General features: G+C 37.7%; 2 protein-coding genes across 9 annotated transcripts; both read left to right on the plus strand.

Moving 5' to 3' along the window:
* Positions 1–3976: 3976 nt before the first annotated feature.
* LOC103706159 (endo-1,4-beta-xylanase 5) lies at positions 3977–9130 on the plus strand. 2 transcript variants are annotated; one of them, XM_089929803.1, is made up of 9 exons: positions 4239–4448; positions 4528–4562; positions 4735–4891; positions 6290–6462; positions 6544–6648; positions 6765–6911; positions 7041–7679; positions 8226–8234; positions 9083–9130. In XM_089929803.1, the coding sequence occupies exons 1-9, from the start codon at positions 4379–4381 to the stop codon at positions 9128–9130; spliced, it is 1383 nt and encodes a 460-aa protein (XP_089785929.1). In that variant the 5' UTR covers positions 4239–4378. The 2 variants fall into 2 exon arrangements, with proteins under 2 accessions (XP_008788407.3, XP_089785929.1); XM_008790185.6 differs by lacking the exons at positions 8226–8234; positions 9083–9130 and adding an exon at positions 8285–9054 and having other exon boundaries at positions 3977–4448.
* A 1090-nt stretch (positions 9131–10220) lies between these two features.
* On the plus strand, positions 10221–20421 carry LOC103706158 (S-adenosyl-L-methionine-dependent methyltransferases superfamily protein). Of its 7 annotated transcripts, none has more exons than XR_015976685.2 (9): positions 10221–10441; positions 11140–11338; positions 11497–11627; positions 12172–12264; positions 13582–13642; positions 17019–17134; positions 17844–17976; positions 18428–18896; positions 19916–20052. XR_015976685.2 is itself a non-coding variant. In XM_088719058.2 (8 exons), coding segments are annotated over exons 1-8 (828 nt in total). In that variant the 5' UTR covers positions 10221–10347; the 3' UTR covers positions 18429–18983. The 7 variants fall into 7 exon arrangements, 5 of the variants coding, with proteins under 5 accessions (XP_088575184.2, XP_088575185.2, XP_088575182.2 ...); XR_016399997.1 differs by lacking the exon at positions 19916–20052 and having other exon boundaries at positions 18428–18561; positions 18656–18983; XM_088719058.2 differs by lacking the exon at positions 19916–20052 and having other exon boundaries at positions 18428–18983.
* Positions 20422–20681: the final 260 nt, after the last annotated feature.

Consider the following 20681-nt stretch of genomic DNA (forward strand, 5'->3'; position numbering starts at 1 on the left):
TTAATCATTCAACAAGCCAATCCACGTTTTTAGATAAATTGATACATAGTTTTTAGAATATCATAATTTTTAGAATATACTTTTTATCAGTATACTACATAACCAGACGATATATGTCAAGCAAATTAATCATCCAACAAGCCAATACACGTCTTTAGGTAAATCGATATATAGTTTTTAGAACATGGTGTTCATTAGTATTGATACATATTTTTTTAGTTTCGTCTGATATAAAAAATATATATTTATCATTCTTCGGATTTGGTGAACTCTTGGGTGTAGAGATTTCTAAGAGAAAGAGAGTTTTGGAGGATGAAAAGGAGACTTAAGAGAAGGAATACCTTATAAATGGAAGAGACGACTTGATGTGAAATAAGATAGAAGGAGAGGCTTGATGAGGAAGAAAGAGGATGCGAATGGTCTCTCTTCGTAGACAATCTTTCATGGCGTGTGATTTTTTTTTTTTTTTTTTTTGAGTTAGGAGACCGACAGATTTTGTTAGCAAAAGAAATTCTATTCCTATTTGACTTTTGGATTTTGATTTTAAGACTGATGCTACAGAAAATGTGGCATAGAAGCTCCAATAGCAAGAGGCTATGGAAACTGGATTCCATCCTCATTTTGTTTTAAGATCCATATTTAGGATCATTTAGTTGTATGATGAAAATGTCTAAAGGTTTAGCCAGGTTTGTTAGGAGACATGCAGAGGTGGGAGTATGTCTGTTGTGCAGCAGGCATAAACCACCAAATGTCAGGTACTCATATTTTATTTTATTTTCTTTTTTAATAACGAGATGCTTGACATTCGCTGTCAAGTATTGTCTTCATTCTTCTGAGAATAAAATGGGATTATCATAATGGCCATTGTTAATGCAAAGATGAAAATAATGGATACTAGCAGACATAATTTTTTTTATTTGCTCGAGCCACTTTTGGTAGGACAAGGTATATTCTTTCATTTTTTATGCATTGACACATGTGATTACGTACTAGCATGGAGATTTAAAGTACACTCGGATTTTTAAAGACAAGTCCTTAACATGATGAATGTTGCTGCACACCACTCAAGTGCTTTTTGCTGGAGGATACTGCTTCTATACCGCAGTCCTTATATCGCATACTATTTTATGACTCTTTTAGATGTGCTCATAATATATATATATATATATATATATATTATGGGTCGCCGTTGTATCCAAAAAAAAAAAAAAAAAAAAGCCAATTGATATTCTTATCATAAAATAATTGTCATTGTTAGGGAGAAAAATGGATCGTCCAGCCCACAATTAAAAGACCATCCAATTTTGGCCCAATAAACGTCAACGCCAATCGGCTGAATCTTTACTTCGATCCAGAGTCAGCTCGACTTCGGGATTCCGCTAAAAGCTTCACCACCTTCAGATATTCGCCGACTCCCCCGACCAAGCTCAGGGTGCCTTCAGATATTCGTCGACTCCCCCGACCAAGTTCGTGATGCCTTTAGATATTTGTCGACCCGCCCCGATCAAGCTCGGGGCGCCTACCTCAGCAGTACGCCCCGACTTTCGAGCTCGGGCGCTCCACTGAGCACACCTCAGAACCCGAGAAGCCGAGCTACTATCAGCACCCGTCAAGCTGACCTCGCCAAACACATGATACGATTTCTCAACGAGTTTGGCCTCGCCAATGGCTGCACCCATATGCGCGCCTATGTCCACTTACATGGTCGCACATTACAAATACTACCGTGCCACATCTCCATAGCTGGCCTTCAACAGTCAGATGACACCTTAACTACTCCGGCCATATCCTGCTGTGACTGTCAACACCCTACCGTTCTCAAGAACGGACAGTACTACACGCCACCAATCAGCCTAAGCTGCGCGCCATTCGGCTCAAAGCCACGCTCCCTCATGACGAGGGCGGACAGTGTCTTTGCCATCTGGGCCTCTCCATCGGGACTATAAATAGCTCGGTCATGTAACTTCTAAGGGACCTTTTTTGGGCCGGACCAAATTGATCCCACTCTAATTTGATCGTTGGAGGGCCCTCACCGGAAACACCGGTGAGGCTTTGTGCAAGTCCACGACCGTCGCGCAGGAGGTGGCTCCCGTTTTCTCCTTATAATCAACGGCGACTCCCTCGACTCCACTGGTGTGGTCACCCTAGGGCCAAATTTGAACCACAACAATCATAATTAGAAATAATAATCTTCTTCCCAACTCAGGAAAATAAAGGTCATCTTTTGAACCCTCGTTGTGCATTTGTGGTGGGATGCCAATATTGGAAGGGGGGGAACTAGATTCTGCTCATGCGTTAATCGCCATTTTATCTTTGACGTTGGTTGATTAATTTTTGTAAAAAGTTTCATAGACTTTTTAATGTTTTGACAATACAAATATTTATGAATAATTAATAATTTTTTTTTTGATAAACAATATAGTTCTAGAGAATGGACTTTAGTGCAAAGATAAAATTGCTCTATTGACTCAAATATCTTAATTTAAAAATATAAAAATAATATCTTGGCATGTAGGATAAGACTCTGCATGTTTAATTCTTTCCAAACCAACAAGAATAAAAGTCTCATGCACCGTGACAGCTTTTTTTTAGAGAATGATATAGTTTCGTGAAAAACAAGACTCACTTTATATTAAATAGTTGTGTAAGAACTAAACAATTGTACCATTATCCCATCCATTATTCGAAACCTTTGTAATTTATCTACACATTTCTTTATACCAATATACTATTTCTAGATCCACCTCTAAATCTACTCGATGGATGGGCTGGACTAGGTTTGATCAGGCTCAGCCAAAATATAATTAAAATTAGCCTTTAGGCCTACTTCTCAGGCCCAAGCACGGTACTTGCTCAGGCCTTAGGTTTGAGGAGCTTCGGGCCGGCCATTACGTTGAACCTCAAGCTTCTTGGATCTTTTTGTTTTATTTTTTCAGTTTAAAAAATATACAAAAATGCTTGGAAACATTAAATATTTCAAAAAGATCGGTAAAGGTCATGAACTTGTATCTATAGTTGTTGTTTCTTTTTTTTTTTTTTTTTTGCTGAAACGGAAGTATTATACCAAACGTATACGGATGCAAAAAAAAAAAAAGTCAAAAAACAATACATCTCGGAGAGCACTAGGCAACTTTGCCTCGCCTACCCATAAGTGTACATCCGAGTGCTGGGCAACAAAAGAAGCCATCTAATCTGCGGCCCTATTGGCCTTCCGAAAGACATGCTTAGTTTGAACGACCAGTCCATCACGAATCATAGCTCGAATATCTCTCAGCAGCAGGTGGTAGTTACCAACCCCTCCGACGTCCGTAGAATCCACCCAATGATGGTCGCAAAATCGTCCTTCAAGAGGACCCTTCTAGCATGCAAAGCATGCCGCACGTAATACAATCCCGACCAGGCCGCTTTCAATTCATCCTCGGGCACTGAGGTGTCAAAACAGCTGGCAACTCCCAACAGCAATCATCTTGGAGTCTGGGCCCCTCACGATAAAGCCCGCACCTCCTCTCACACCGCCCATGAGTGGTTTTTCTCCCGAAGAGATTTATCAATATTTTCTTGGTCATCGAAACCAAATTCTTAAGATATAAGTATACAATATGCTGCAAAAGATTCAGCAACCATCCATCCTCTCCCGTTCGGCCTGCAGCTGCAATCAATTCCGTCGCCAAGCCAAAGATACAAAACCTTTATTCAGGCGCATGCAACGCATGTACTGTGACTTCCCACTCACGCTAGGAAGAAGGCCCTGAAGGTTCAATAAATTAAAGATGGTCCCCTAACTCAAAGAAAAACCTTGGCCGCCCACTACAAGGGAATGGTTGTAAAGAATGACGCCATGGTCCTCGTGTCCTTTAGCTCATAGACTAAAACCACAGATGATGATTTCCAAGACAAATTCAACCCTCCAAAGTCACTGCATAAGCCTTAACAGGTGCAGCCTAATAAAGCCAGTAGCAGGAGCTGATGCCTTCTTGTCCATTTATGAACAGATGAACCACCTCTGTGCTCACGGACCGAGAAGACGGGGAGTGGACGTGTAGGCGTCGTTCATCAAGACAACATGTGACCAAGGCACGGGCGAATCATAAACAAAGGACCACTGTTCCCCATGTGAACTTATCCCCCTCCCTCTTCCCTTCTTTCTTTCACCCGGCAATGGCTCCCCAGCCGTCCCCCAGTCACCATGACACCATCATCAATCTCCTCACGCTTCGGGCCTCTCCTCCTCCTTGGCTTCCCAGCCGTTCTCTTACTTGACTGCTATATAGAGGACCAAGAAGAGCACTGCAAGCCAGTGAGAGAGAGAGAGTGAGCTGTGTGTGTCTGTGTATGCGTGAAAGCTCTTCTTGCAAGTCACTAACCAAAGGTGGGAGAAATGAGAGCTCTTTTGATGCTCTTAAGCTGGGTTTTTCTCCAGTGGCAACTTGCCTTTGGTGCTTCTTATGGTTTGTGGTCTTCCACCCGTGCCCTTTTACTTCTACGAGTCTCTGTGCAATCATTGAACCAATATTTCTTTCATTTCAGACGGACCGCGGTACGACTATTATGCTTCTACTGAGGTATATCTTTATAAGTCTGATATTGCAATCATGAGTATTATTGATGGTATCACTGCATTAGGAAGTTAACATAAAGTACCATGTCCTATGATTTGGCTATAAGATTTAAATCTAAACACAGATCACTAAATATTAAGATTAATGTTTAATTATGGAGCTCTGACATTTCCAGTGCAAGACTTATCCTGAAGCTCCGCTTTATGATGGAGGAATTCTGGCTGACAGGACAGGGAAGATTCCAATGACATACTATAAAATGGAGACTGGGGTCTATTCTCCAGCATTTGTACTGTACAACTTAACCGGGACTACAAGATACACTTTCTCTTGTAAGTCTTCTTGACCTGCTCTTCTTCCTCCATAACCTTATCGTGTTCTCTATGGTTCAATAAAACTTGCACTCGAGGATAAGGCTCTTGAATAAATTGTCCTTCACAAAGTTACTCTTGGATACTTTAATAAGAACAGAATTAATCACAACTGAGTTGCATGCAACAACTCATAAGTAAAATAAACTCCATCCTCATGACATGCGACATCAACTGTTGTGCGATCCAATACAGAGTATCCTAATTATCCCCGGTTATCTGTTATCCTCGTTGCAGAACGAAGATTCAATTCCTCTACGTGTGTGATTCGGGCTGAACATGAGGATGGGTCTCAAGCCTAGAATACATACATTATTGACTCTTTTCTTATCGACATAAGCTTTTAGGATCGATCGGTTAGTTAATATATGGACACCTATCATATCAGCACGAAGCGAGTCAGAATAATTGCAGAGACAGTATATAGGTAACACATATTACTGTTGATGGTGGGAAATTGGGCACTAATGAAGGTTGGTCCTTCGAGTATGATGATAATCACAAATAGCTAAACATTTATGTGATTATATCATAAAGCTTAACTCCTAACAAAATTTTTGAGTTTGCGTACCTTTATGAGGTTATTTTTCTTCTAAACATATATTTCGTACTAACAGAATGTACATCTGCATATCTTTAATCCGATTGTGAGTGAAGAAATTTCTTCCTCATATTTATTTGATTTAAATCCCTCACAAAATGGAAGAACAAAAATTGACAGTAGAATTTGCATCCTTCTTACTTTCTTAATGTAGAAAATCCAAGATTTACTCTTATATTAGTGAGATCTGACTTTACTAATGAAAATTAAATTTATCTTCTAGTTAGAGATGATGAATCTTTCCATATATTAAAAAATATACTAGTTATTTGAAAAAAAAGTTAGATCTCAATTCCTATTGTAACTTTTGCCTGCTGTCATATTAACAAATTCTTGTCTGTCTTGGTTCCGAAAATATTAGTAGCAGAATAAGTTTGATCTAGCATTTTGGGACATCAAACTCGGATCTCTTTCAATTTGGAACCTATTAAGCCAGTCGCTTTGACACATTTAAACCGGATACGGTATGAGAAAAATTATAACCTTGAAAAGTTATGCAATCAGGACTTCAATGGGTTTGGTAATCCTCCTAAATCAATCTCTTCCCATCCCTCTTTGCTTAAGAAAAAAAAGTGCAACAATCAAGAGTCCAAGTGCGGTTATTAGCTGGTATAATTTTTTCAAAAAAGATTTCAGTTTCTAAATTCACAAAATCTATTTTACTCATTACACACAATGCATGCTCAATGCCAAACTCTGTAACTGGAATGGTGTAGAAGCCACTTTGTGGAAACTTTAATCTATGCTATCTTTCATAGGTTGGGTGAAGATTAAAGGAACAGTTTCAACTCTTCTCAAGGCAAGACTATCTACAGAAACTTCAACATCAAAATGTGTAGGAACTGCATCGGCCAAGAGTAGCTGCTGGTCCTTTCTTAAGGGAGGTTTTGTCCTCGACTCACCCTCTCAGACTTCAATTCTCTACTTCCAGGTGCCTCAACCATAGAACTTTTCACACAAAATCTTCCATGGTGAATTATCAGACAAATATAATCCCAGTCTTTCTCTGCAGGATGTCGAAGCGAACAATGCAATCGAAATCTCGGTCACAAGCCCATCGTTGCAACCGTTCTCGGTCGAGCAATGGAAGACGCAGCAAGAAGAAAATATCAGAACAGTAATCCTCCCATGCTTCATTTGTTCATGTTTTTGAGGTGTTGTTTATGATAACATCTATGATCTTCTCGACCAACAAGTCTGTAACTCGGCAGCCGGGCCTCCTGTTGTTCGCAGAAAAGGAAGCGTGTGGCCACAGTTCACGTCTCGGACTCGCAGGGAAACCACATCACCGGAGCTTCTGTCACAGCCCAGCAGCTCTCCAAAGACTTCCCATTTGGCTCTGCAATAGCCAAAACTATCTTAGGAAACACAGCGTATCAGGTTCTTCTTCTCGTTCCATCCAATTCAACTAGCAAACAAGTGGATTAAAATTGGTTCAGCTGCTGATAGAATTCGAGTGATCTAACCAAAAAAAAAAAATGGCGTTTCATGGCTAATTCACCACTGCAGGCATGGTTTGCAAAGAGATTCAATGCTGCAGTCTTTGAGAACGAGCTCAAGTGGTACACCACGGAGCCTGAGCCAGGGAAGCTCAACTACACTCTGGCTGATGCGCTGCTGGAATTCGTCAGGGCCAACCAGATTGTGGCCCGAGGCCACAACATCTTCTGGGAGGACCCCAAGTACACTCCATCATGGGTGCAGAACCTCACCGGCGACGAGCTCCGGGCAGCCGTCAAGTCTCGCATCGATAGCCTGTTGACCAGATACAAAGGGGAGTTTGTGCACTGGGACGTGAGCAACGAGATGCTTCACTTCGATTTCTACGAACAACGTCTCGGATACAATGCTACCTTCGACTTCTTCGCTACAGCGCAACAATCGGACCCCTACGCTACTTTGTTCATGAACGATTTCAACGTAATCGAGACCTGCGACGATGTGAATTCGACCGTCGATTCATATGCGTCGAGGCTGAAAGAGATCAAGGAAGGAGGGGGTGTTTTGGAAGGCATTGGACTGGAGGGACATTTCTCTAAGCCAAACTTCCCTCTAATGAGAGCTGTGCTGGACAAGTTGGCCACTCTGAAGCTTCCCATTTGGTTAACAGAGATTGACATAAGCAACAGCTTCGATCAGCAAACACAGGTGTGAAATTCATGTGAATAAACTAAAGACACTGTCCTAATTCCTAATCACAACTTCAGCAGTTCTGTTATAATCTGAATACATGCAACAATTCAGAATCCAAAAGTTTTAGTCCAACAGAGTTAAAAATACTAAAAATTAAAGATTTTTTCAACAGAAAAGAATCATATATCTATATATCAACTTCTACTTGTTGCTCAGATTCTTTCCTCTACTGCTTCTTTTTACGAACATCAATATTCTCCATCCTGATTATCAGACACTTGATTTGGAGCCATTCAGCTTCTTTTTCTCGCACATGTTCCTAATATAACTCATCTTTGCCCCTCCATCTCTGTTGTAAATACGATTAATCTTCAATAAAAGCCGGATGGCTTTTTTTTGCCTCTCTTTATATCAAAAAAACTCATGTAGAAACAAGAACGGGACCGTAAACATATCATAAAAACTTATGAATCATTGAATTATTATGGACCAGTCCATTTGCATGGGAATAACTGAGAAAATCATTCAGCTGACACACACAAAAAAAATGTCAATAATTAGTGGAGTATTGTTACTGTGGTTCTAGTAATGTAATCCTTGTTTCCTTGAATTTCTTGTAGGCTACATATCTGGAAGAAGTGTTAAGAGAAGGGTTCTCCCACCCATCAGTGAATGGAATAATGCTATGGACTGCGATCCATCCATATGGCTGCTATCAAATGTGCCTTACAGATGGAAATTTTCACAACCTACCTGCAGGAGATGCAGTGGATGGTCTCCTCCAAGAATGGGAAACAAAGGAAGCAAGAGGGGCCACCGACGAGCGTGGTTCCTATAGCTTTATTGGATTTTTAGGGGAGTACAAGGTGTCCGTGAGTTATGGAAACAAATCGACCGAGACCACATTGTCCTTGACGCCAGGGGATGAGACAAAGCATTTGAACATTCAACTCTGAGCATTCATCTATTTGTGTGTTCTTTTAGATATTCCCGTGTGTCAGACTGTCTTCGTGTGGCTTGTTTGGTTGCTAAGAACTGGAGATGCTATATAGTTGAAATTACCAATCTCTAGCTATGTTCATCACCCAAAAAAAAAAAAAATGATCTCTAGCTATGGCAGTGCTTGTTGATAAGAATATGAGGGTTTTCTCTTAGGTTGTTCTCGCTTTACTGAACTGGATCACTAGACCTTCTACAAGGTGGTCTCTTCCAATGTTTGTGTGATAGTAAGTGCAAAATTGCATGTAACTCTGGACCTAGTTTGATATAACAGAGTTGATGCACCATTAGGTTTGGAGAGGGAATGATCATATGTTTGATTTCAAGACTTGGATATAGTTCTTGGATTATATTATTTAAGAGTGATGTTACAGTGCTGCTATTATGGACACATGAATAATTCTCTTGCAATGTAGTAGAAGGGGATTGATACGACTTGTAGGATTGTTGCCAACTATTATACCTAGGAGGTTGATAACCTACTAACTCAATTCGAAATTGATAAAAAAAATAATATAAGATTTGGTTATGAAAAATACATCTAATAAACTATTGGGTTTGATTTGAACCCAAAATTAGATCTGAAGTCTTATTGGATCATGTATGGATTTAAATAGATTTGTACTTGAAAACCAAAAACCTAACCTAATTATATGTGTATATACATAGACATACATAGGTATGTTTTTTTTGCATTTATATATGATTGTATAATATCAATTTTTTTATTGAGCATAAAAGGAAAAAAAATGAGCAATTTGATTCAGTAAAACAAGAAAAATTAAAAAATTCTAAAAAAAGAAATCTTAACGCATAAGAACTTTTGTGTGAGAGGATAAATTGTGATATTTCTTGACCACGTGGCAGCACCGAGATGAATCCATTAGAGAAAAAATACTTGTAGTTTAATTATTTTCAGGCTTTTAGAATCATTGAATTATTCAAATCTAAAGATATTAGTAGCCCTCCTCATATGTATGGATGTGATGGGGTGGATTCTAACATCATTTTTTTTTTTATACAATGGCAACTTACACCCAACGGGCATAGGTTTAGTCTATAAAATTAGAAGAAAAAAAATAATACAAAGGAGAAAAAACCAGTACGTGATTTTTCTAAATAAAATCTTCAAATGATGACATTTAAAGAATGCCATCTAATCCGCAGCACTATTTGCTTCTCTTTAAATATAAGTAGTTTGAGAGGAAGTGCACTTTTCTAAATACTGCAGATGTTATGGAGTAGCCGCATCTCACTGACATCAAGCTTCCGATTCTAAATTTTTTTGATCACTATGGTTGAGTTTCTCTTGAGGAGAACACATTCCGCACCACAAAAAAAAAAAAAAAAAAAAAAAAAAAAAAAAAAAAAAAAAAAAAAAAAAAAAGAGGCCACTGACGTGGATTCTACCACCGTTTTGGAAGTCGAAGAAACGGACTATTAGAGGTTGAATAGCCTCCTGTTGTAGTTTACATAACACCTTTTGTGTCAAAAAAAAAGGTTAAATATTTTATTATTTTAATTTTTTTAAACATAAAAAAGTGCATAAATTAGATAAATAAGTGCTAATAAGCGGACAGACCTCAACGCCTTCACTCTATTGCAAGATCAAGATCTTTCGCCGGCTCACCGCCGGATTCCTCCCGGCTAAGAATCGACCTCCGATCACGACCGTGTTGATACGATGGAGAAGGCTTCTGGCTCTCCGTCATCCCCAGCATCTCTAAGGTGGGAGATCCTTCGCCGTTCGTTCCTCTCTCGCTCTTCTCCCGAACCCGGTACCCCCTTCCTCTCTTTCTCTTCTCCATCTCGCTCTCTCCCTCCGTCTCCCATCTCTCTCTCCTCTCTTCTTGTTTTTTCTTGATTTTTAGGTGGTAGTTTTAGCATCAGTTTCTTAGAATCCTAGGCAGATCTAAGTTGCAAGAACTTCTTGAAAGCAGGAGGAGACCTTCTGTTGCTTTCAAGAATCGAGGCATATTGTGCTTTGGTTGAATCGGTCCGAGTAACCCCTAATAGCGCACCAGCAATAGCATCAACTTGCAAGCACAGCTTCTAGTTATTGGTAAATCGAGCCTGCCTGCTTCACCATGAACCCTGATTTCGGGGATGCTTTCAATTTCTTGCAGAGGAAGCTAGACTCGCGTGGATGAATCGAAAAGAAAAGCTTATTGTGAAAAGACAACATCTTTCTCGTTAACTCTTTGATGTATTTAAGAGATTAAATATTCCATATAAAAAGCGCTCCTTATTTCATGATAGAAGGTTTTTTTTTTCCTAAAAAAAATTGCCTGCTATAACAAGTCAACAATTTTTAGGGGCAAAAAAAAGAGAGAAAAAAAAGTATGCAAATGTTAATAACAGCTGGTAAAACGATATATATGGTTATTGAGCTTCTGATGACCCGATAATGGTGGGAATATTGGAGGTTAGAATTATTGCCCTAGTGCTGGCCCTGCTTACATGTTATGGTTTGCAGATCATGCATCTCAAAAGAGCACCAAAATCGTATCCAGAAAGGCAGCTGGTGGCTTTAAATTGATCTCGTGTCACCCACTAAGGGGCCATTTATCAGAAGACTTGGGCACTTCACCCAGAACAAAAGATCTAGCTGGTCACAGAGATGTGTGCATTTGTTACAAGTTGCCAGTGGCAAGTGTTCCAAATCTTACTTTAGTGTAAGTATTAAAGTTTTTCTGTCCAAATTGCTGGTGCTTATGGTGTAAGTACTTATGTACCTTGGAAATTTTGATATCGATTAACTTCTCTTTTCAATCACATTTACGTAAAGACAAAAAATGCATAAAAAAATTTATTATTTATTCTCTAAATAAAGGTTCAAAATACCACAAGCTGGCCCCACCTCAACTGATGGTCGATGTGGGATATCTTATCCTTTTGCCATGCTGACAAAGTGTATTGACCGGTACACTTGGTACACCCTTGTTGGCCTATTGCATTCTCCAAGTATGTTTTTGTATAGTTATATTTTTACCATATTGTATTATCTTAGTGCTATGTTTTTGGAAGACATATGGAATGGTATCATTTTAAGTGCCCTATTCATGGTTCCTAATAGTGAAAAATGGATATATGATGATTCTATCTCCTGTAAAAAAGACTCACGATATGCCAAAAAGGGCTTGGACATCATATAAACTGAGGAACGAAACTTAGAAGGTATAATAGAACTAAACTGATTATAATCCAATAATACATCATTTGATGTAGTTAGCGCATTTGTATGCATAACAGAAGAATGTAATAATGTTAAGACAAACAATGCAATATGTATTTGGTACCCTTCTAGCTCATTTATTGACTAAAATTACTTACTTTAATCAGAAGTTTCTGGTATTATGATAATATGACCTGTTATCTGCTTTATAAAGTAGAGCTTTTATTACATAGCTTTCTCTTCAAAGTAGCCAGTATGCTATGTGAACAATACCGCTGCTTAATTTCAGATATAAGAATACTTGTCATATGACCAGTTCCTATTCTCATGTAGCATTTCCTTGCAGCCAAAGAATGGAAGACTGCATTGACCTAAATGATTTTCAGATCTCTACGGGATATAACATTGACACAACAGGGCTTGTATGTAAGTTATCATGAAGCCTGATGAAAGGTCCTACCAAATGTGCATAGAGTTAGTTGTTCTCTAATCCTGTTGCACTCATCTATTGGTTTTGTGGAGATCGAAAGCAGTGTTCCTCGATAATCCTAGTATATAGCAGATAACTGTCAGTTTCCTTTTTTTATCTGATGTTGATCCATCTGAATATAATGTTCATTTGCTGGTTAGTTGATATTTACATTCATTAGAGATCTCATCTGCAGGTCATAGAAGCATTCTTTATGCATCTTCTGGTCACAGAAGCATTCTTTATGCATCTTCTGGTCACAGAAGCATTCTTTATAAGCATGAGCAACAATACATAACACTATTTTCTTTTTCTTCTATCTAGTAGAATGAGACATGAGTGGCTGAATTGATACTGTTAGTACTCTGTAATTGGCTACTGCACTTGTCATGATTATTTCGCATCTCAAGAACAGACTGTTGCCTGCACAAGTGCTAAAATTAAGTACCATGCATGTCAGTGACTTTACAGTTTTTTTGTAGATTTTGCACATCTCATAAAAAATTGGGATGCAGTAAATCAGGGATTTTTATCAAAACATCTCTTAACCTAACTTTTCATGCTTGCAAGTAACATGATTTTATCTTTATAACAAACAAATAGTTGACAATTCTCAATAGGGAGAAGGACTATGTTGGTTTTTTAAATTCAACTTTATGGGGAACATAGAATTATATAATGCAAGCCACACACGGATTGTGTCCTCTGAATGTGACATTTAGGATTACGGGAACTGGTAATAAAAAATCATCAAATTGTTTGTGGATGTAACCGCCATTTTGCTAGTAGTACATATATAGTTCCTGGCCTGCAATCTACATATGATTGTCACTTGCTTTCATTCATCACTGCATGCAATCTTATCTATGCTTCTAATTTTCATGTACTACAAAGCTTCATATGGGATCTCTGGTTTGAACTTGCAATACATGTAGTTCCCCTAACATATTTCATCTTCCAATTGCTTGTTTGGCCATCATGTATGTTCTTCCCTAGGCATTTTATCTATAGTGTAGTCTGCCTGTGCAGATTGATACGTATGTTATGGGTTCTATTTATCTGAGCTGCTTATATTTAATCAGCAAACAACTGATACTACATATTAAAAAAATAAACAAATCAACATAATGCTATTACTCAAGATATTTTTTCTTTTTTACCATCCTTATTATTGTAAAATTTTCTTCCATATGATATTTGAGATCCTAAACACAAAGTTACTTGCGATCCATCTAAGGCTGAATATTTTCTCTTTTTTTCTTCCCTGCCTGCAGGTTGTTGGCCGTCAGAAGATGTCCTTGCTTATTTCTGTATAAGCCACCTAGACATGTTCAGGTTTGTTAGAAAAACATGATATGCTTTCACTATTATTAAAAGTACTTTGGTCAATGAAAGATGAAATTAGGATTTTGTTGTCATTAATTGCTTTCACCCAGATGAACTGCATTATTTTTTCCCCTAATTTTATCCATTTCATACATCACACATGCACAACTACATGGGCATATGAGAAGAATATGCGTCTAGCATGGAAATTATGAAAGCACCCTTTTGGGGTGTTGACATGCATAAAATATCTGCAAGGAAGTTTGGTTCATGTAATGCAAAAGAGTTGTCAGTCATTTCCATGTGATGTTCGGACTCCTATAATATGTTCTGCATGATACCTTACCACACATGTAAAGAGCTGGTCATCAATAAGATAGGAGACCCATAGAGTTGTTCATGAAGGTATATGAGAAACAAAACTTGAAGCCCGTCTCTTCGTTCCTTTCTTTTTTGTATAGTGGTTTCCATCCTATCTTCTCTTTAGATGTCTGCTCTTCCATCTTAATTCCTGCTTCCCTAGTCCCCACCCCCATCACTGACCCCTTTCTCTGCATACGCAATCACTAGCTTTATTCCTTTTGCTGGATCTAAAAAATTTGTTTCTCTAACCCTTCCCTATGTTGCTATTATCCTTTCAGTAACATTTCTCTCAGCTTTGCTCTCCCCTATTCCTCATCAACCTTGATTTGTGTCCATTCAAGTTGCTACCCCTCTTGAAGCCCCTAAAAATAACCTCTCTTGGTCCATTCTAATCCCCACAAGCATTCCTAACTATTTTAGCTTCCAATCGACCTTTATTATCGCGTAGTTGTGCTGCAGACAGAAGGGAGATGAAGCATGAGTTTTAGGGCGGAGTTAGGAAGGGATGGGATCATAAATTTTGTAAGCAGATGGTCATCCACAATGTGAGTGGGGACACATCAAAGGTTTGTGAGGAGGTGATCTAATCAAACATTCAAGATGGAAGAGGGGAAGAGGTTGGTTAATTGGGGCTGTCTGTGTGTGTAGGTCAAGAGGTGGTTTGGTATTAACTTACTACCTTGTTTAGAAAATCTTTTAGACAACAGAACTTAAACTATAATTGCTCGCCAAATTTTAAAGATTTACACTCTAATCAAGGATGGACTGATGTTTTTAGTAGTTTCATTTTGTTGAGTTATGAATGAAAAAATAGAAAATAGAAAATGAAAATAAAAGAAGCTAGGAAAAATTATTACACACCTTTTTGGAGTATATTGTGTTCTATTGGATTTATATACATGGTTCTAGTAATTTTAGGTTGAAACTTCGTAGTGTGTTAGAGTGAAATGCATGAAAGAAGTATAACACCAATGCAGTTACCAACTACATCAAGTAGCATAGTAGCTATTATTTACCAAAACAGTTCAAGGTAGTTGCAGATGCTCATCAGTACTACATAGTTATTAAGTTACGCAAGTAACAGTGGTCAGTATCACTATTATTGTGGTGTGTGTGAGAGTATTTATGAGGATGAGGCTCATGAGGATAGTATTCTCTTGATCCTTGTCTAGGAAACTTGTGAGAGGTTATGATGTTTGTCTAGAGAAAAGAATGAAATAGCTTTATAATATAGAAGTGAAGATGTCCTCTCCCCACAAAGAATTTCCGTTCCACCTCAGATCCCTGCATCACAAACTATCCAACTTGAATTGTTCCTGACCTTTGCGATTAATTTTCGTAAGATTGTTCTTCCCCTTTGGAAGAGAGGAAACACTAGCAAATTTCTCTACAGGTAACTGCTGGTTTGGTTCGTACTCTTATATATCTGTTCTAGTTAATGACTTAACTTGGATACATATATTGACCTTCCTTAAGAGGGTTTTGAACTCATTCATCATTTGCTTACAAATGTAAGTCTTTCATGGCAAGGTAAAGACATATTGACTCGAAATATATTTAGATCAATGTTTTAAGTATTGCTGTTGGGGCCATACTGATCCTTTGTTGGTATGGTCTGTGCCATACCGCATATCATACCAAGACAGCTTGCCATTCTGTATGCCTTGGAATGGCTATTGGCCTCAATTTTTTTTTCTTTATGTTTTATTATTTTAATGCCCAGATTGTGCATAGATATGGTAAATTTATTGATTTAAATGCTTTAATCATCCTATTTGTGTGTGTTGAAGCTTCTTCATCATTATTTGACATGCATTTTAATATGCAATACATAATTTTATATAACTTGTTATAAAAATTGCATGGAACAACTATATTTGCGCATTAACAACTGGAGCAATGTTCTAGCTTGTAATTAATGATTTACATACTAGTGACCACCGAGCACCTGCTTGGATGATATCACCTTTGCCTCTTGGGTAGGGGGACAGGGGTTCAATTCTTGTTGGAGTCAGCCTCAGGATGGGTATAGGATAGAAGGTGGGGATTAGCCTCTCATAATCTCAAATAAAGGAGAAAAAGAATAAAAAGATTTACCTACTAGTGAATCAAGTTTCAAAGGTGCATATCTTCATTGTGAGAAACTCCCTACTACCTCTAGCTGCAATTCCCAATTTCATATGGTGGGGTAGTTTTTTAAAGGAGTCCCATTCAGTACTAATCAATTTGGGCTCATTCTACAACGATCCAGGCAGTTTAGGCGCAGTTTGCCAAATCGGGCGTATCCTGCTGTATCAGTTGTCAGTCAATATAATGTCTTGTGGCCTTTATGAGGCCAACACAGTGATCCTTCAAACCTTGGTTTAGATGTATCCTAGTTAGACTTTTGTTCCTTATGCATATTTAGATCTATGATGTGAATTTGTAATTTATATATCACCCAGTGTCTCTAATTTATTCTCGATCTCTACTTGATTCATAAATGCGAAGCTTCCAGAGAATTTGGGTTTTTAAACATTTAATTATTCTTAATCGTAACCAGCAACTTGGGTTGTCAATCATATGACCTGCAGGGTAGTAATTCAAATCTCTATCCCCACTTTCCTCCCCTCCCCACTTTTTATGTACAGTATATGTATGTGCGGAAAGGATGGCTTTAAAGCTTTATTGTTCACAGGGTAATTTTGTTTAATAACCTCGTGTTAAATGCATGGTGATCAATAATCTGCACTTTACATCATGATGACCATTGTTCAAAATACCTAGAAACCAGTTTCAATATATTTTGAGAATTCATTGTCTCTGCATCAATTGGGCACAAAATGAATAGTTTTTCAAACTGAAAAGCTTTCTTTCAAAAATTCCATCCATTTTGTCACTAAGACTTGAGCGTAATTATATACAGAAGAAACTTCATGCCAAAGAAAGCAGGCCTGTGTTCATTTTCTACATTTTCTTGAAAAGTTATATATATGTTTTTAACTTAATATGATTCTTGACTGAAACAAATGTTACCATGAAGGTCCAAAAGAGTACTTGAACTTGGATCAGGCTATGGATTAGCTGGATTGGCTATTGCAGCAAGCTCAGATGCTTGTGAGGTAGTAATTTCTGATGGAAATCCACAGGTTGTTGATTGTATCCTATCCAGCAAGGTAATGCTCCATTTTCTTTTATAGTTAAGGTAGCATATATGGATGTTGTCCAGCAAAATGCACCAAGATACTTCTAAAGTTATGTATTGCTTATCCGAACTTTGCAGGTGTTGTATTAGGATAAGTCTCTCTGAAGTCTGCTTTAGTTAAATTATCATAACAGTAATCTATAATAACATGAGTTTAACTCTATATGACATGGAGTAATTGCTGTTAGCTGAAGCCCATGAGATGATCATCAAACACCATTTAGCTAGGAATTTTCTTCATTTTGAACTGTAGGCTGACCCATACCGATATAAAAAGTGAGAAAAATAGTTTGATAGTTGTTTTAGCGCAAGATGTATACTGTACTGTATTGACTCGCATCGTACCGAACCGGTAATATACTGGTACAGTATCTAATACCGAGATTGCAGATATTACCGGTACAGTATCTAATACTGAGATTGCGGATATTACTGGTACAGTATCTAATACCGAGATTGCGGACCTTAATTCAAATTATATGAGAATTTAATCAAATTTAGGACTTTCAAATGTGTTAGTGGTCAACAATGCCATTTGTCTTGGTCTTGTGAAATCTTTTTGGGTGGTCATTACTAAAAACAATCCCAAGTGTTTGCCATTAGTAGAATCTGCCAAACTAATGTTTGCTGTTTGAGTTCTTAACTTGATTCCTTAACATTCAGATATTCAGCGTAACATAAGTGTCAATGCTGGAGCTTTTGGGAATACAAAAGTGAAATCAATGACATTGCACTGGAATGAAGAGCCAGCTTCAGATATATTGAATTCCTTTGATATTATTGTTGCAAGTGACTGGTAAGTTCCACTGCTTTTCATAGTCACTATTTTGTCTTTTCTCCCATTTTTATAGTATGTTGTTGAGGAAATGAAGATTTGAAATTTTGAATGCTACTCTAAGATTTTCATTTTGGCTATGTAACCATTATTTTATTAATATTACAAACAAAATATTAGTGCATAAAGTATAAAAAATATAGATCTTTTCAGATATTGTCCAAACATTAATGTGGGAAATCCTAGGCAATAGCTTTCATGCAAAGTGACACCTTCATCTGTGCTGGCATACTAAGAGCCTTTTTGCTTATACTTTATAGTTTATATTGTACAGTTCTATGTTCAAATCCTTGCCTTTCAACCAAATTGACATGCAAAATGAAATATAATTTGCTGTTAAACCAGAAACTCATATGCTTCGCCCTTTGACAAAATGAATTAATATTTGTTCCACGTTTAACTTAAAATGCAGATTGAGCATACTGCATTTCGTGGAACAATGTAAATCAGACTGCTGCATAAAAGTTTGTTCATTTCCCTTGATGTAAAATGTATTACATTTCTCTTGACACCCTGATGAAGGCATGATTCAGACCGTGGTCTATAGTTAAGTGCCTATGACTTTTGATATGTGCTCCTTTATCACATTTTTTGAAAAGATTAACCTTGGTGGTCTCACCTTAGTAATTTTCGTTTGCAGACCATTTATTGCTCCTTGCTACAAGGCTGCAAGCTATAAATGCTTCTAGCCCTGCTGCTATCTTCAAGAGATTTCCCTCACCTCACACTCCATGTAGTAATAACCGACTGCTCCATGGACACATTGTTTCCATCCGCTCTTTTATGAATCTAATTAATACATCATCTATGTAATATACTCAGTTTGGTGAACCTTGTTGTCACTGATCCATAACTAATGGAAATAGAATATTGTGCTCAAGGTAAGGGTTGACTAAATCTATGGTTTTCTCTTGCATTCTCTGTCGAATTGTATAAGTACATATTTACTATATATACACCAATTGTAATACATCATCAAGGGCATATACTTCCCATGTAATATAAATGCACACTTGCACAGAGACACACAGTCCCCTTAATATGGATCATGCACAATGTATCTTTTCAACAGGATGGGAAATTTTTGGTTGTGGAGCTCTGAAATAAGTTAATGGGCTACAAGGTAGTTGAAACAAGAGGCAGTAATAATGTTCCAGATAGTGTATGATGGGAGGGAATGGTCCCTATATGCCTATCTTGCCTACGATAAATCGCATTATTTGTAATCTTAATAGCATAGATGCTAAAAGCAAAGATAGAAACACCTATTTGTCAGAAACCCATTCCAAACAATCCCATGCCTAAATTATCAATCTTAGTCGCAGGAAACTTATATTTGTGGTGCAGCACCTGCGATAGAATCTCCAGGAAATTCACTCCGCACCGCTTCATAAGTGCTTCAATCTGCTTTAGAATCTCTCAGAAAACTCACTCCTGCACCTCTTCTAGCTCCTTTTATTTTATCAAATGCTAGTTGCTTTCACCAGGTATAACCTCTAGCACTGTTGTTCTACAGCCATGTTTCTTCACTGTCCTGATGCAAATTTAGTGGAGGTAGAAATTGCACATGGGATGATTTTAACTCTAGTTTTGAAAGAAATTATTAGAACAACATAATTAAGAAGTCCTGTGGCAGTTTGTCATGTCTGGTATATTGTTTCCGCCTTTGACAAGTACATGTCTGGTCTATTGTTCACTGACATACAGACATAAATTTGTCTGGTCTTTCTCATTTTACTCTTCTTTTTTTCCTTATAGAAGTTCTTATTTTACTTGTTATACTCTTTTTTTACTGTTTGCAACTATTAGATCATCGTGTTCTATGAGGTATTGTAATGATGTACAGTAGTCTGTTATGTTCAATTTTTGTCCTTCTGACTTGCATATTTCCTGTTTGTAGTACTTTCTTTAAGGAATTCCATGAAAGCCTTGCTCGTATAGTCAAATCCTTGTTGAAATATTCAGAGGGCTCTGAAGCTATTTTTCTCAGCCCTAAGAGAGGTGATTCACTGGACAAGTTTTTAGAAAATATCATGGAGGCTGGCTTGCAATATGAATTAGTTGAGAAATATGACAGCCGAGTGTGGAATCTTCATCAGAATTTCCTAGAAGGTAGAGACACCTCGTGGCCCAACTATCTCAAAGATCACTGCTACCCTTTGTTGGTAAAGATCACTCATCATGAACCTGAACAACCCTGTCATCTCTCGTTGTAATGTCATTTCGAACGTCAATGCAAGGTCTGCAAAGGAAGTTGTGTTCATGATTTTGACTTTTATTCATCAGAACAAGTATATAGAAATTAAGATTTTTTTTTTGTGCAGTTGCTGGGCTCCTTATTGTCATTCTTATTCTTGACATGCTTCATGGTTAAGATCAATCATCAATGGGTAAAATTATTAATCATATCATGAGCCTGTTAATTTTGATTAGCTTGGAACAGAAACGGCCGAAATGTTAGTTCTGGAACCACTATATTAGGTTTACATTTCTTGGTAAATTCTGCCGCGTGCATTGGTGAAGTGCTTTAGTCTTAGTTGTGTGGATTACTTCATGTGAAAGTTTAATGTAGACATCCTTGCTTGTCACGTTATAACCGTCTGTGTACAAAGAGAAGGCGATTTCGACTGTGGTAACTTTAGCTCTTGAATTAGTTAAGAGTAAGA

Source organism: Phoenix dactylifera, chromosome 3 (assembly GCF_051530095.1).
Source record: "Phoenix dactylifera cultivar Ajwa chromosome 3, Ajwa_hap1_PhDact_Kaust_v1.1, whole genome shotgun sequence".
Taxonomy (NCBI): Eukaryota; Viridiplantae; Streptophyta; class Magnoliopsida; order Arecales; family Arecaceae; genus Phoenix; species Phoenix dactylifera.